The sequence below is a fragment of the Excalfactoria chinensis genome, chromosome 5 (assembly GCF_039878825.1).
Source record: "Excalfactoria chinensis isolate bCotChi1 chromosome 5, bCotChi1.hap2, whole genome shotgun sequence".
In the NCBI taxonomy this organism is placed as follows: Eukaryota; Metazoa; Chordata; class Aves; order Galliformes; family Phasianidae; genus Excalfactoria; species Excalfactoria chinensis.
The window spans coordinates 5372374-5387304 of NC_092829.1; the positions used below are offsets into that span (position 1 = coordinate 5372374).

The 14931-nt window shown below is 46.7% G+C and overlaps 1 protein-coding gene across 1 annotated transcript in view; it reads left to right on the top strand.

Annotated features, from left to right (window-relative positions):
* PRKCH (protein kinase C eta) overlaps positions 1-14931 on the top strand; it is a 100676-nt gene that overhangs the window by 45384 nt on the left and 40361 nt on the right. The window contains exons 8-10 of the mRNA XM_072337411.1: positions 350-493; positions 998-1171; positions 14365-14519. Coding sequence (XP_072193512.1) covers positions 350-493; positions 998-1171; positions 14365-14519 — 473 coding nt within the window. The remainder of the gene's footprint in view (positions 1-349; positions 494-997; positions 1172-14364; positions 14520-14931) is intronic.

Here is a 14931-nt window from a genome sequence, read left to right on the forward strand (position 1 = left end):
CTCTGATGTTCAGTGGGAGACTTTATTTTCCACACTCGTCCTGTTTTTGTGGGGAGTGAGGCTGGAGAGAGGCAGACTTGTCTCTTGGGTCTGCTGTGGGGTAATTTACAGCTTAAAATGCCTGTGTCAGGAAGCAGGTCTGATGTCTCGGCACACCTCTGCACAGTGACGAGGATGGCTGGTCACACGTAGCTGCTGTGTGGAGTGTCAGTATCCACGCACTTTCCATTCCAGTGGCCTGGCAGTGCATTAGAACAGGTCCTACGTGCCCACATTGCTGACCTGTGGTCACCTCTGAGGTAAAGTAAAATCTTTACGCAGATTGATGTTTATTTACTCTTTTCCACAGAAACTGTCTTCAAGATCTTCTTTGAGACATCAGGGAAAAGGCAGCTTGAAAGATAACAACGGGGTCAGTGAAAGTTCAGCAAGCAAACTTGGGATCAAAGACTTGACCTTCCTTCGTGTATTGGGAAAGGGCAGCTTTGGAAAGGTGAGTGTTGTTTGTGGCTCTTTGGGGAAATACTGTTTCTTGTTCAAGAAGCTCTGAGGTACATGAAATTACTTCATTATGGGACATGCAGGTTGCCCAGTGGGCTGTGCTTTGTAAGCCCTGTGTGACCAGGCTGCTTAGAGAACGCGTGGAAAAAAGGGAAGAGAAAGAAATCTGATAGCAAAGTGAAGAATGGTTTATCACAAAAAATAATACAACAACCAAAGATGTCATATCCCGTACCAAGCACTATGAGTGTGTGCACTGGCACTGATTTTGAGCATCCAGCCCCATAGCAGGCATTGGAGTCTGTGGGCAGAAGACTGTTGCGTATGTGTCACTGGCTGTACAGTGATGCCCATGCTAACAGTCTGATTCGCTTGCACCCACAAGCCTGCTCACAAGATAACTGATCTTTCTAGTGTGAGAAGGTATGACAGTCTCTGTGTTGCTCAAAGAGATGAAGGGCTCAACCCTTGTGACTCATCCTCTCTTTTGGTTCAGGTGATGCTTGCCAAGATGAAAGAGAGTGGGCAGCTCTATGCAGTAAAGGTGCTGAAGAAGGACGTCATTCTCCAAGATGATGATGTTGAGTGCACCATGACCGAGAAACGCATCCTCTCCTTAGCAAGGAATCACCCATTCCTCACCAAGCTCTACTGTTGCTTCCAGACTCCTGTAAGTATAGCTCAGGCAGAGAATAGCCTTCTTCCTGGTAACTGCCTGGTATGTTCAAAGTAGAGGCACTCTCTTGTGTTTTTCCCCACCTGTTATAAATATAGGCATTAAACTCAGGCGAAAGCTCTCTGCTCAAGGGTGAACTGTGGACCTCCAACAGTCATTTGTCAAACAGAATCCTGGCATTCTGTAAGCTCTCTAACAAACTGGTAGTAACAGGGAATCCTGTCTTTATGTCTTTCATAGAAGCATGTTTATGCACGGAGTGTTTTTGAATGCAGGTGCCCACAGACCTGCATTGTCCTGCAATTGTTGTAGGATCTCAGGCCCTGCTGGCCTCCTCCCTGAAAGTTAATAGCACTGCTTTGCCTTGCCTGCTCTGAATTGAATGAAAGATCCTTCTGGGATTAGTGGTGGGGATCTTACTGATAAGGGTAGACCCCGAGTCAAAGCCTTATACAGTCAGTATTCATTTGTGGGCATACAAGACAAAAGACAGCATTGCTGTTGCTTGTGATATGTGTACTTCAGCAGAATACTACATGCTGCCTGTCCATCTGAGAGCTTCCTTCTGTGCGTGTGCATGTGTGTGGGAGCTGGTTGTTAATGTAGGTGGTGGAAGTAGGGTTGGCTGTGATGGAGGCAGTGGCCCCAGCAGTATCACAGTGAGGTAAGTTTGGAAAACCCTGAACTAAGCCTTTATGTAGGACCAAAGCATTTTCACAGTGTAGCTCTTCCAAACTGCCTGGGCTGACTTCCAGTTGCTTTTTATCCATTGGTCAATGCTAATAAGGGTTTGTTTTCCCCTTAGAAGAGGAGGGAGGGACTTGCCCTTTTAAGTGCAGCTTCACTCCTTTGTAAAAACCAATGCGCTCAAGGAAAAAACAATGGAAAAAGGGAAAGGTATTCAGATGTGTTCTGCCACCCACCTGTTTCTCTTCTCTTTGGGATGATGCAACAGCCAGTTATGGAGTTCAAGAATTGTGCTCGTTTAGGGTGGAGCCCTTGAGGGAGACTCATACACTAGAAATGAGGTGTTGTGGTTTTTGTATATACAGCTTACGTAGTTTCACAGAACAGTTGTACTGTGTAGCAGAAACAATGCGTAAAGCTCACTGTGGCTTCTCATAACCGAGGAAACTCTTCATGTTTCGTACGATGAAGAAGCAGGGCCCAAATTTTCATGGCCTTACTGAACTTCTCATGTAAAATAGCAGCAGCATCCCATATCGATGTGTGCAGTATGCAGTCAGATCCAGGATGGCGGCAGTTGTTTGCAACCTGTTGCTATGGCTTTGTTTAGAGAATTGCAGCGCAGGTGTGAAAATAGCAAATGTAGTCCTGGGCTCTGTATTTTCAATGAACTTAGAGAAGATTTAAGGTCGCTACTAGTAGTGTCTGTCATGTTCAGAGAAGGAATGCAATCTGCATTGGATGCAGAGAGAAGGTCTGCTGGGCTGTGGAGGTAACTGAAGAGTCTTTTGCAAACGGAAGAAAGGGAAGAGCTCAGCTTGTTTAGACTAGCAAGTTGAAAGTAAAAAGAGGATCTGATTGATGTCTGCAGATGCCAGAGAGGAGGGAAACAAAACTGTCAAGATGCTGGCTGAGATTGAATGAGTCTAGGCTGGCCATGGGTACAGTTAGGCTGGAAATGAAAAGGAGGTTGCTAAACGGTAGAACTGCCTGGAACAGGAATTTCTGGACCAGCTTCTCATTAGAGGAGGGGAGGGAAGAACCCCTCAGTCCTCATTGCCCTCAACCTGGTCAGTCTGTGAAGGGATGCCAGGGGAGTGGTGCTTGTCATAGCAGGGCCCTGATATTTCCAGTTTTCCCAGGCTACTTATTTACTTGAGTCCTGCATTGTTCCACTGTCTGGACTGATAACTTCCCTCCAGTAACAAACAAAAAAAGAAAGAGGAGCAAAGGAAAGTGTCTTTTAGACTCATGTGCTTCATTCTGTCTTTTGTCCGTGTTCCTGTATAGAGCAACTCCCACCTCAATCCAGAATAACCAGATTTAAATTGCTTATAAAGGCATAATTAAATCCCTTTGCTATAATGAAGAAATGATTGCAACAGTAGGGGATTTGTGGCAAAGTGCTCCCAGGAGGGCTCAAATGGGCCTGCTACAATATGTACGGTTTATGCTTGTTCTTCACATAGCATTGGGTTATTCCTCCCTCCATTAACACTTACTTGTCAGAAAACATATATATAGAGAGAGAAAGAGTGAGAGGGAGAGTAATCACTAAAGCAAAATGTCAGCCTGAAGCTGTATTTAAAAATAACCAAGCCAGTTTCTTGTGTTTGGAGCTGGGGGGAGGCTTGCACAAGGCAGTACCTATTTTCACTCGCAGTTACGTGGAAACCACATCACATGGATCACAATTACAGCCCAGGTTCTGAAAATGTGGCATTAACACATTCGCGTCATAAGAAAAACAAGCATGACTCTCATCTGCAGTGGGTGGAGATTCTGTTTAAATAATGACTTGCTCGGCCTGCTTTTAGCACTTCTTAGAGGAATGGCCATACTTCTCACTGTTTTTTTCCCAAAAGGAAGTTAACAACCTGATGCTATGAGATGTATCAGGACAAGCTGGAACCAGGTAGCATCCCTTCTGCAGGATGCATGGAGCTCATGTTAAGTGCTGTGTTTTGTATGAACCAGCAGTGCAGACTCATTGCAAATAAGTGAAATTATCTCCTGGTCTGCTTTAGAAGGTGTGGGAAGTTGTTATCCCCTCTGCTTGGCACTGGGGAGGCCACATTTAGAATGCAGGTGTCCAGCACTGGGTTTCCCAGTACCAGAGAAAGTTATAAGAGCTGGGAAGGAGAACCTCAAAAGCATCTGAGACACTGCAGCACTTTGAGAACAAGTTTTGGGTTGTTTGAATGGAGCAGAGCCATTGGAATTCACACAGTTGTGTAGTATTCTACCTACCCCAGCAGGCTGTTCTGATACAGAGCTTAGGGCTGATTTAAACAGCCTAAGGCATGTCTGTGCTGCACAGTGCTATATTGTGCGGTGCTAGTAACTTAGCATTAGCTGAGCTGGCACAAGTACCAGAAACAGCAGTGCACTGTCTGAGTTGATCTATGCTGCTGCTACATTTGCTTGCCTGTTTTGAGTTAGCTGAGTTCTTTTTCTGCGCTTACACTGGTTGCTGGTCGTTTTCAGAAAGGTTTTCTGTTCTCTGGTGCTGCCTCCGTGCAGCATCTCTATTTATCATGATCCCAGCTGCAGCGTAAGGTCTGCTATAACATCCCACGGTGGGCTGAGGCTGCCTGACCTCCTGACAGCCTCCTTGCTCTCTTAGGGAGTATTGCAGCCGCTAGGTGGTAGGAGCTGCAAGTGTATTCTCTGCCGGGTAGCTCGATGCTTCCAGAGACTGAAGGGGAAACGCAGGGTGTCAGAGGCTGGGCATGGCCCTGGGCGTGCTGGGCACTGGGCAGACGGCAGCTGGGGACTTGCACCTCCAGATTCCTTTCCTCTGAAGGGATGGAGCTGTGCTGGTCCTGCTCCAGCTGCACCTGCGTGAAGTCTCCTCGCGCACCACAGAGATGCATCTGTGTTATTTTTAATTCTTTTTTATTGAATGCCTTGGTTTGAATACTTTTCAGACCTTGCATAAGCCGTTTACCTCTGCTTTTTCTAGGGCCTTACAACCACTCTTTAGTGTCAGAGAGGATTACGCTCCTGCTGCGGTAATCTGTGAGTTGCTGACAGGTGCTGGGGCTGACCTGTGGGTAATCTTGGATTCTGTGTTAGGGGTCACAAGCACCTGAAATTGCTTGTTTCCGTTTACCCAGGATTGGTGTCATCCAACACCTTAACAATACCGGCCTAGAACGAGTGAAGGAAGCTATCTGTTTAAATAACGAAGTCAGTAATTTAACACTGAGGAATGTAGATCCTGGAATGTTTTAATTAAAATGAGTTTGCAATAAGTAGATCCTGTCATCTCTGGGGTTTAGGAACAATTCTTCCTGCACAGGTGGTTTGCTTTTAAACCCTTTTTGTCTCATCTCTTCTGCATGAGAATGAGGAGGACTGGGGGAGATCAGCTTCCCATGCAGATAGTGTCAGCAGCACTGGTTAGAGGTTGCTGCCTTTTATGTTTATTGCCCTTATCTCTCTTCTCATGACCACGGGGTGCTTTCAGGGGACCATCCCTCAGGCGATGCTGTTTCCAGCACTGTCCCTGTTACTCTGATCCATTATATGGATTTGCTCTCTGTGTGGCTCTGCTGACAGCTGCTGAGGCACAGAGCCTGCCTGTGCTGTTCCAAAAATAGTGAGACACGAGAGCGTGTCTTCCTGTAACAAGCGTCCTTCAGAAGTAATAGCTAGCAGCGTGCTGGTGAGGTCAGTGATGATTCCAGGGCTGCTAATGGAAGCCGTCGTACCTTTCTCAGAGGGCAGCCTGCTGGCCGGCGTGCAGCTTTCTGTCCCCTTTGCAAGGAGTTCTCTTCTGGTTCCTGGAGCACTAAAACAGTGCTCCCAGGGTCAGTGCAGGCATTGTGTCACAGGTGTTTGGGGGCAGATGAGGTTGTGAGCACCTCCTGTTGATGTTCACGCTAACCTGGAGCCTTTGGCAGGGCATAATTTCAAGTGGGAGCTTGGCAAGGAGTGGCAGATGTGCCTGGTGGGATGCGCCAGTGCCCTGACACAGGCCTTGGAGCGTGCCAGTGGGAGATGGAGAAATGGAGAGGACTCTCTGATGTTGTTTGAAGGTTGCTTCCTTGGGAGCAGAGAGCAGAGCTCTGATCATCTTCCAGGCTCCAAACTCCCAGCCTTCCCCTTGGCTTATCAGGAAGATACAGCTTGCTGTGTGCACATACCCAACAGGCAGTCTTGCTGCAGGGAGGTTTTCTATGGGTTTGCTGGTCCTTTTTCCCTTTTCTTAAGCATGGAGACTGGTGTTAGCCTCAGGCTACCACACTGGGAGGTCAGTGTGTGCTTGTTTCATTGCTGCTAGCCTAAATCAAATGAAGAAGGTGATGGGAACATCCTGTTCCTAGGCCTGGTGTTCTGCAAAGACCTAGCATGCTTTTTGTTCACCAACACTGGCAAGAAAAGGAAGCATCCTGCTGGGGTCTGGCTGCAGAGCTTTTGTGAAGTCAGGCTCGGGGGAGCTTGTGCTTTACCTGGGGCTTTGGAGAGACAGGACAGGGTGTTTGGGGAGTGGCTCCTCTGACACTGTGGGAATCACAGAATCGTTAAGGTTGGAAGGAAAAGGCTTCCAAGATCCCCAAGTCCAACCCCAGCCCACCTCCACTATGCCCACTGACCATGTCCCCCAGTGCCACATCTCTGCAGTTCTTGGACATCTCCAGGGACAGTGACCCCATCACTCCCTTGGCAGCCTGTGCCACTGCATTGCCACTCTTTCAGAGAAGATTTTTTTCCTATCATCCAGCCTGAACCTCCTCTGGCTCAACTTAAGGACATTACCTCCTGTCCTCTTGTGGAGAAGTTTCCTCCCTCCACCCTTGTGCTCCCACTGTACAGCCTTGGTGCAGGGTCACCTCAACCGCTGTTTCATGATCACCACATGGACAGCCCACTTCTGTTTCTCAGTCTGACTTATGTCTGATGTAAGATGGGATCAAGCCAGATCTGTGAAAACTGGTTTTGCAGGCATCCATCAAAAACCCGTGATGCCTTTAGTAGCACAACAGTCTGACTTGTTGGTAAAACAGATGCGTCAGACTATTAGAGAAGTTCAGCTGTATCTCTGGTGAGCACTGTCACACCTCTGGTGGTCTCATTGCAGGAGGTTGGGTGGTTTTTATTTGTAGGCACAGCAGTTTTGGCTTCAGAAGGTGAAACAAGATCAGACTGACATTTCTGACTTTGTCTGTGAACTTTGCTGGGTGTCCACACTTACACTGCGCACTGAGGTGATATGAGCTGAAGTGAAAATCTGACCTGAAGTGTTAGCTCCCATCATCTTAACACTGCTGCCATCACTTTCCTGCCCTGGGCACTGGAGGGACTTTGGCTACCTGCATTTCCATGAGGCTGAGAAAAAGTCTCCATCAGCAGTGGCTTATGAGAGATACCTGTACCTATTAGGCAAAATGGTCATGTTTAGAGCAAAAGTAGCCAGAGGACATTTTGATGCATATATTTACTGTGGCTAACCGTAAGTAGTATTTTTCTTTGGCTTTAAAATCTAAAAAGTTGCAGAACAAACAGAGTTGAAATGAAACCGACTTACAGTCTGGATGACCAAGTGATGGTTAGTGCTGAGAAAGGATTAAAGAAGTAGCAGCTGACGGTGCTCAGAGATGAGCTAACTAGCAGAGGTTGAACCCAGCAGTGCTTTTGGTTTAGCTCTCTTTGAACCTGTATTGCTTTCTAGGCAGTGCTGGGTGGATTCATGAAGCCTTTACTTTGCCGCTCTGATTTTCCTGCAGACCTTTAGGTGAACTTTCAGAGGTCTCTGGCTTTCCCCAAGCGCAGTCCAAAGCCAGCAGACGTTGCAAATAGTATTTCTGGAAAACAGGCCAGAGCTGTCTCAAGCTGATCGATCCAAATTGGAAGCAGCAATTCCAGCAGCTTGCTCTGAGCTGTAAAAATGATAATCTCTGTAAAGCTGCTCTCTTCAGAGACAACACGATATCAGCAGCTAGCTGGGGGGTGCAGATGTCCCATGAATTTCTGGCTAATGAGTGATGTCTGTAGCTTGATATGTTCTCACTCCTTATTCCTGGGTTTATTCCTCCTTAAGGTCAGCCAGCCCTTTGATCCTTTAGGTGGGAAGCAGTGTTTGTGTACTTTTCTGTGCCGTTTAATAAGATCTGGAGGGTAAGATTTGATTTCTTCCTTCATTCTTCTTGCACTGTATTCTGCATTCAGGATGTTTTATTTGAATACCCAAGATGGCTTTTTTTTTCCCCCTTCTGAATTGGGATCCTGTAAGGATTTTTGGCATGAGCCGGTTGATGTAGTGCCTGTGATTTTGGACTTTTTGTTGCTAACAAAACAGATACAAATAAAGTGATTCAATACTGTCCTCTTGAATATATGTTGAGTAAAAGATTTTGGTAGCAAAGTGAGCTAATCCTAGTGTGAATTGGACCATCTTGAGGTGAGGTGGGGAGGAAATCTGTGCATTTGGTTCACCTGCATTTCCCAAAGGCTGTGTTTTCCCCAAGAAATGATAGTGTTTGACTGCACGTTACAAAACCTCTCCAGCCTGCGAGCTTGTTATTTCAGCCCAGCAGTAAGAAAAGACAGACAGAAATGTGGAAGATGAAGTGAGATTGTTTGGGAGCATGTGGGAGCCCATGGCTACCATCTGCTTGCCCTGGGTTGTGACAGTCACACAGCTCTTCTGGAATGAGCTCAGCATTAATGCTGTGCTGCGTGCACATGCGTGCACAAGGCAGCCTTTACCCCCAGGGACTCCGGAGAGTTTATTTATGCTAATGCAAGAGCCAATTTGCTATTCTCTAGGCGATGTTTCTGTGCCTGGCTGCTGCTGCGTAAGGGAAGCCAGCGTTGTGCCTACTGTCAGCAGCATAAAATAGCAGAGTGTGGTCATGAGCGGTAACTGCTCCATTGCCCAGCTGTGATAGTGATGCAAGAGCCAAAAATGAGGGATGTGATCTGTTCTTCTCAGAAGTGCATTCACTTGCTCATCAAGCTGAGAGGAAATGCGGCTTCCCCTGCTTCGCTGTCTGAATTGTCACTGCACCCCTTCCTGGCTGATAGAGGTGATAAAACCTAATGAGAGAAAGAGACCTTCCTTTTCTCAGCCCTACAGATGTGGTGGGCACACTCTGATCCCAACGGCCCTGAGGCCATATGGTGCTGCCTGCTTTCTTGCTGTGGTTTGATTTTTCCTCAACATAAGCAGTTTTTGGGGCTGGCGTGTACTTGGGGAGCTGCTGAAGCACAGGGAGAAAATGGCTGATGGAGCAGCAGAGGTCAGCCAGCAGACTGCTGCAGAGCCTGCTGCCTCCACCACTGTGTCTGTATGGGGTGTTGGGCCACGGCAGTGGGTGCTGGTGGCAGTCATCACTGTGACCGTGGTTAGGAAGCGTAAGTGATGCATGCAGATAATTTCAGCTGAGCAGACAAGAAATGAAGATTTTTCTTCTCTTCTGCTTAATGTAGTCACTCTGCTATGAAATCAAAAGACCAAAGCTTTGCCAAGCATAGATCAGCATCCTTGCTCCATTGCAGCTGAGTGCTGCTTGGATGTCGCCTGGAAATTTGGTGCTGAGCTCAATTGCTTCAGCTGGAGGTTGGATATTAGGAAAAACTTCTCTAAAAGAGCAGTGATACGTTGGCACAGCTGCAGTGTTCAGGAACTGAGGAGATGTGGCACTGAGGGACATGGCTTAGTGGGCCGTATTGGTGGTAGGTGGACGGTTGAATCAGGTGATCGTAGAGGTCTTTTCCAACCTTTGTGATTCTATGATTCAGCTCTTCTGCCCATCCCTCATACTGAACCCATTCTGATGACATTTGTGATCCAGGGTTATTGGTCGTGTTACACCTACAAAAATAAATATTGGGAAACAGACCTGCTTATTATTCCTCCTCCAGGTCCCATGCTCAGGAGTGCATTGACCCAGATAATAGTCACTTGCCCTGCTGGTGGAGCTGGAAGTGTGGCTTCCCAAAGGCCAGTCCTGAGCATGTCCTGCTTATTTGTACACTCCCAGCAAGACCTGGGCAGATTGCTTTGTGTGGGGGTTGTTGGCCACAAAGGGAGAAAGGGAACATTGGGAACACTGAGGGAGCCTGCCAGCTCTAGTTATTATCATGTAATAATTTGCTTACAAGCTCCCTGAGCCTTGCTACTCGTTTTGGAAGCAGTAAACTTTTGCTGTGCAGCAGTGACACAGCTGTGTCTGTAGGAAGATAATTTTGAAAGCCTGTTTTCTGCTCTGCAGAGCTTATATTTGCCAAAAACAGTGAAAAATGACTGTTTTCTTGGGGAAACCCTTTGGCTTCAGTGAACTCAGATCAAGTCCAAAGCTGATTTTCTAAGGAGTTGTGTGCATGAGTTACTTTGAAAAGGATGAAATGCAAGCTTAGCAGAATTCCACTGCCAGACTTTTTTTCTCTTCTTTTTTTTTTCTTTTTGGAGGTCTGCACCATTGCACATTTGACCAGCACTCCATCTCCTCTAGGCTGCCCTGGATGACAGCTATCAGCAAAACAGCAGTGTGAAATTCCTCCTGGGTTGTGTCCTTGTTCTGCAGGGAAGCAGTGTGGGCTGAAGCAGTGCTGGGGGAGCCCTGCTGCTGAGGGATGGACAGAACTCCTCCAGGCCCACTTTGCTGGCTCTGGCACAGAGCTGTGTTGTCTTCTTTGATGTCTGCCCATAGGAATACATCTCTTCCCTCCACACCCCTTAAATTGGGGCAGTGATGCTGCCCTCTTGCATTTGTTTAATGTGAAGGAGGTAATGGTCTCACCCTAGCTGAATTCAGAGGTCTTTGGCATGACACTGATCTTGTGTGGCTTATCATAGAATCACAGAATGGCCTGGGCTGAAAAAGACCACAATGATCATCCAATTTCAACCCCCCTGCCATGTACGGGGCTGCCAACCACCAGACCAGGCTGCCCAGAGCCACATCCAGCCTGGCCTTGAATGGTTCTTAACTGGAAGTGGGTAGAAACCAGCCATTGTGCTGGCCCTTTTTTGGGGCAGGGCAAAGATTTTAATAAAATTACAATAAGATCTTAATACAATCTGGCTTTTATTAAAATTCCTATGGTGACAGCAATCTTAAATAAGAAGAAAGCTATGAGGATTCAAAACAGCTTCCTAATAGATCTAGGGGAGACAAAGGGCTACACCAGTGTTTGGGTTGGAGTTTGTTTGAGGGTAGCTGGTATCTGGCTTGGTCTTAGGGCATACATTGTGTGTTCTTTAGATGGGGACTCAGCATGGCAAACTCAAATTTGAACAAATCCAGAAACCCAACTGGTTTTCTCTTAGTGAAGTCAGCAGGGCTGATCTCTAGCTTTAGGCCAGCCTTAGGGACTTACCCGATTCCACGGGCTGTATTTATGCTCGCTCCAAATGTTTATTTTGTTTACTGTAACAATTGCTCTGTGGCTTTATTCATCTCCATCCCAGTACAGAAAGGCTGCAATGTGATTTCCTCATGCGGCTGCTGCTGCTGTGAAGGCTTTAGCGTCACCATTTCCTGTTGACTCGAATGCTCTTTCTTACTTTGCCAGTATCAAGAAGAGATTGCAAATCAGGGAAAGCTTGTGAGCAATGCAAAACAGAAAACAGTCATGAGGATTTCGCTGCTGAGCCCCAGCAAAAACACTCCAGTTTTTTCTTACCCCTGATTTGCACTGAGAAGACCCCCAGGGAGGAGCTCACAGCTCCCAGCTGCCAATTAGGGTTGGACCTGAGAGAGGAGTTGCAGCCTCCTGGTGTGAAGCAGAGCTCACCTGAGCCTCCTCTCACCTGTGTGCAGAGCAGCACCTGCGCTCAGGAAAGACAGGGAGAGCCAGCTCAAATTTGCAAGCATTTGAACTGCCTGCTATTTTAGGCTTTCCCTTCCGTGACCCCCCTTTCAAGCTACTCTTTCTTTGCGTGCTGCAAATTGCCTTTATTTATTCCATAAAATGCCACAGTTTATTTTACTTCTCAACAATTGCTGGAAAAGGAATTGGTCTTTGTAGCATGGCAAGCCTATGATCTCACTTAGGAGTGAAAATGACAGCCCTTGCTTGGTCCTTAAATCCATGATCCCCACAAGTGATGATCTTGCTGGCATTTGTTGCCAGGTATGCAGGAGGCCAATGCACACGTAGTGTGTTATGAAGAAGCTGTAATACTCATCTTGCTTTTCTCTTCAGCAGCCGTGTAAGGCTTCTGCATTAGGAAGCTGTAAACGTGGGCTGGACATTATAAATAAATAAATAAAAATGTGGGTAGTCAAATGTTGTGTTAGGCCAAAACAGGAGCACTTCATTAATTAAATGGTGGATTATTTATGTTTGGCCTATGAAATGAAATCATGGCTGGAGCTCCCCAGCTCAGGCTGCCCAGATTAAATCCGTGGCCTTGGGCACCTTCAGGGATGGGGTACCCAGAGCTCTGGGGAGCAGTGCTCTCTGTGTAAAGAATTTGCTTCTAACATCTAGCCTAAATCTCCCCTTTTAGTTTCAAGCCATTCCCCCTTGTCCTGTCACTTAGCCTTAGTTAGCACACTTGTGACCACGATGTTACTTGTGCAGTGATAATCATTCATGTCTACTGCATATTCCCATGTAAATAATGATGTAAATGTTGTGACAGAATGTTTCAGTGCTTACTGGAATGTCTTAAGAATGGAGGAGCTTCCTTTAAGCATTGCAGATCATAGAAGTGCACCCAGAAGTCTGAGATGGGCCATGGAGCTCTGCCTGCACTGGAGAAGCAGAGAGAAAGGGTTAACTTTGTCTCCCTGAAGCTTACCTTTAGGAGAGAGTAGAACATACCTATTCCTAATTGTGTGCATGTTTATACAAGCATACATATTACTTATGTAAACACACACATCCCTTGTCAGGTTGCTGGTAAATTAAATTACTTCCTGTAGAGGATCTGGTAAGAGGGTTTTTTTTCTTTCCAGTTGCAGTGAATGTGTGGCTTTACAGATCTGATGTGAGCTGAAGATCCAGTGTTGGTGCTCAGTTTGCAGTGTGTGCTGCTCTAGCTAGGCTGCTGCCATAGCTAAGCCAGCCCTAAGCTATGCAGCCAAAGTGGAAGGTTGAAGTACTGTCATCTGTATGGACTGGAAAGAGCAGTCAGCATATGGCTGTGGTACTGCATGCACTGTTAGATTGCTGGGTGTTTACCTACCTAAGCCTTGCTGCTTCCCAAAGGAGCACAGAAGGAGCTGTTGAACCAAACCCAGGATGGTGGTGAGAAGCAAGCTGTCTTCTTCCACCATGAGACATTTGCTCATGGATGGAGAGGATTGAAGGGTTTCCTGGTTGCTTTTCTGCGTACATCTCAGGATGTTAATGCCTTTACATTAGTTGTCATTGCAAGCTGGCTTGCAGTTCTCATCCTCTTAAATTTAGAGGGTTTAAAAGCCAGCTTGCAGATGATTAACATCAGACCTAGAAATGAGCTGGTTGGGAGACAAGGTCACATAGTACCACTGCAGGGTCTGGCTGGCCTCACGTGAGATGTGTGCCTGCTCTGCAGTCTGCTTGTTCCTGTTACCCGGGGTAAAACTGAAACAATTAGTGCTAAATGTCCTGAGACACGTACCAGGGAAATGCTGAAATGGTCTGAAACAATCCTAGGGTTTAGTTTTGTGGCAAATCGTTGTGTATCCATTCTCTCAATTACGTGAGCACCCCTTTGGCACACACTGAGCCCTCACCCAGACTGTTGAACTTGCAGTTTAAGCAAGTGTCTCCCTATCTGCAGACTTCTGCAAAATCCACAGCAAAGCTAAAATAGAAACTTCAAAGACCAGCAGCTGTGGTTAATGGGCTGAACTTTATTGAGCTGCTCGTTTGGCTGCCCAGTTGAGACTCTGTTTTATGCTTTGTCCTTATCGGTTCCTTCATCACACAGAGATCTTCAGGTTAATCAGAGCTGTCAGGAAGGCTAAAATATGGAGGCCTAAAAGGCAGTTTTCATGCAGTGGATGGCAGGAAATCCTTTTCTCTAAGGCAGTGTGTGTTCCCTAGAAATAGTGTTGGGATACCTTAGAGGCAGCGTTGTTATTGGTGTTCAGAGGGATGGTGCTGCTGTGGCAGTGCTGTATTCTGGTTATGCACTTTGTACTATGGAACATTTATCGCCGGGGGGTTTCAGTAGGTCAGGAGGGAATGACTTTTAGCAGTTTTCTGATTGCTGGGCTCAGAAAGTGCTGCTGAAGGGGTATCCCACTGCTGGAACCCGTTCAGCAAACCCTCTGTATCAGCACCTGCTGATATGCCTGATCCCCATGTGAACACGAATTCATTTCTGGGGGCAAAACTTTGGGAGGTGTGGGGGGGAGAGCACATGGCAAAGAGGCATTAACTGATCTTCCTGACATTGGCTTAGTTCTTCCCCTTACCCCAACGGTGGCTCTTTCCCTCAACGTCTCATAGGGTGCTCAATCTGTTGATGTTTGGGTGGTGATAGAATTTTCTAAGCCTGATGGAGGATATGATTAATGCTGTTCATGTCTGTTGTGTTTGCGTGTGTGAAGGATCGCCTGTTCTTTGTGATGGAGTTCGTAAATGGCGGGGACTTGATGTTCCATATTCAGAAGTCGCGTCGCTTCGATGAAGATCGGGCCCGGTTCTATGCTGCAGAAATTATTTCAGCCCTTATGTTTCTCCATGAAAGAGGCATCATTTATCGGTGAGCTCTCCATTCATTCATTCATTCTATGTGTCTGAACCCACATGGCTGAGATGATAGCTTGAGTATTCTTCTTGAGTGAATAACTGTCTCTAAAGCTAAGGGGTCTGTCCTGCTGCTGAGGAGCATGTTCCAAACTGATGGCAAAGTGGGAAGTGTTCAATGAAACCCTATAGATTTTCTGGGAGGTAAAGAAAAGGAGCTTTGCCACTGTATGCCTTGTTATTTAAAGGCAAATTGGTGCTGGTTACACCTAAGCCTTTTTATTTCCCTGTTTTAAGTGTGAGCCTGTGCTTAAATCCTATGAATCTGACGTGCCTGTCTGGTGCTGTTCAGCTCAGTTACTGCATGTGTTTTCATTCCAACCTCAGTCCTACAGGGGGAGATTCTTCTTCCTGCCCATGTCTGTGTT